The following is a 1,154-nucleotide window of genomic DNA, read 5'->3' on the forward strand; positions in this document are numbered from 1 at the left end:
CATCACAGCCACCACGGCCTCCCCCACGCTCCCATCCCCTCCTCCTCCGCCGCCGCCGTCGCTCAGCACCAAATCCTCGGGCCCCGCTTTGCCCCCGTTGCCGGCAGCTCCGCCGAGCGCGCCGTGCGTGCGCCGATGGTACAGGAACTTGGTCATGTTGACGAACGCCTTCCCGCAGCCGCAGCGATGCAGCGCCTCGGCCCCGTGCGTGCGCCGATGCGCCAGCAGCACCGCCTCCGTATCGAAAGCCAACCCGCAATCCAAGCACAAGAAATGCGACTCGGCGCTGTGCCCGGCCACGTGCTGCTCCAAAGCCGCCGGCGTCGGCAGCACCTTGCTGCACAGCGGGCACTGGAAGGCGCCCAGGCGATGGCAGCGCAGGTGGCGCTGCAGGCGGCGCGGCGACGCGAAGAGCTGCTGGCACTCGGAGCAGCGCTGCTCGGTCGGCGCCCGGCGCCGGTTGCGCTCCTCGCCATCACCGTCGGCTTTCACCTCGTAGCTGTGATCCGACGGCGGCAGCCGGCAGCCGGCTTGGTGCTCCAGCACGTCCTTAGGGCTGTGGAAGAGCTGCAGGCACTGGGCGCACTCGTAAAGCAGCAGCTGCACGCCGGCCGCCAGCTCCTCCTCCTCGTCCTCCGGCTTGCGGTACGAATGCTCCACGTCCACCCTGGCGTTGGGGACGACGGCGGCCGCGGTGCCGGCGCTGCCGTGGCCGTGGCGGTGGCTCTGCCGATGCGCCAACCAAGCGTCCTGGCCGCCGAACAGGGCGCCGCACTCCACGCACTCGTAGTGGATCTGATTGGGGACCAGGTGGGGTTTGGCGGCTCCCGGCGCCGCTTGCTGCTGCTGGCTTTTGGCGCTGGGTTCCAGGTGCAGCTCCTGGTGCTCCAACAGCTGCCCCGGCGACAGCAGCAGCTGCCCGCATTCCAAGCATTGGTAATGGCTGCTTTCCGGCACGGCCAAAAGGTCCCCCCCCGGTAAACCCAGCAGCTCCAGGCGGGTTTGGGGGGCTGCGGCTGCGCCCCCCCCGGCCGTCAGGTGGCTCTGATGGTGCAGCAGGGCGGCCTCCAGCGATGGAGAAAGCTGGGAGCATTCGGAGCAGACGTAGCGAGGCTCCAGCAGCAGCACCGCCTCCGCCGGGGGGGAAGCCATGG

At 70.1% G+C, this 1,154-nt stretch overlaps 1 protein-coding gene across 1 annotated transcript; it reads right to left on the reverse strand.

Moving 5' to 3' along the window:
- Positions 1 to 6: 6 nt before the first annotated feature.
- Positions 7 to 1,152, reverse strand: LOC122193937 (zinc finger protein 574-like; the record flags this gene model as incomplete). The annotated part of the gene is made up of 1 exon (XM_042894843.1): positions 7 to 1,152. A coding segment is annotated over exon 1 (1,146 nt), but the record flags the coding sequence as incomplete, so codon positions are not given.
- Positions 1,153 to 1,154: the final 2 nt, after the last annotated feature.

Source organism: Lagopus leucura, unplaced genomic scaffold (genome assembly GCF_019238085.1).
Source record: "Lagopus leucura isolate 7727_CA_CO unplaced genomic scaffold, USGS_WTPT01 4656-0_obj-0_obj, whole genome shotgun sequence".
Taxonomy (NCBI): Eukaryota; Metazoa; Chordata; class Aves; order Galliformes; family Phasianidae; genus Lagopus; species Lagopus leucura.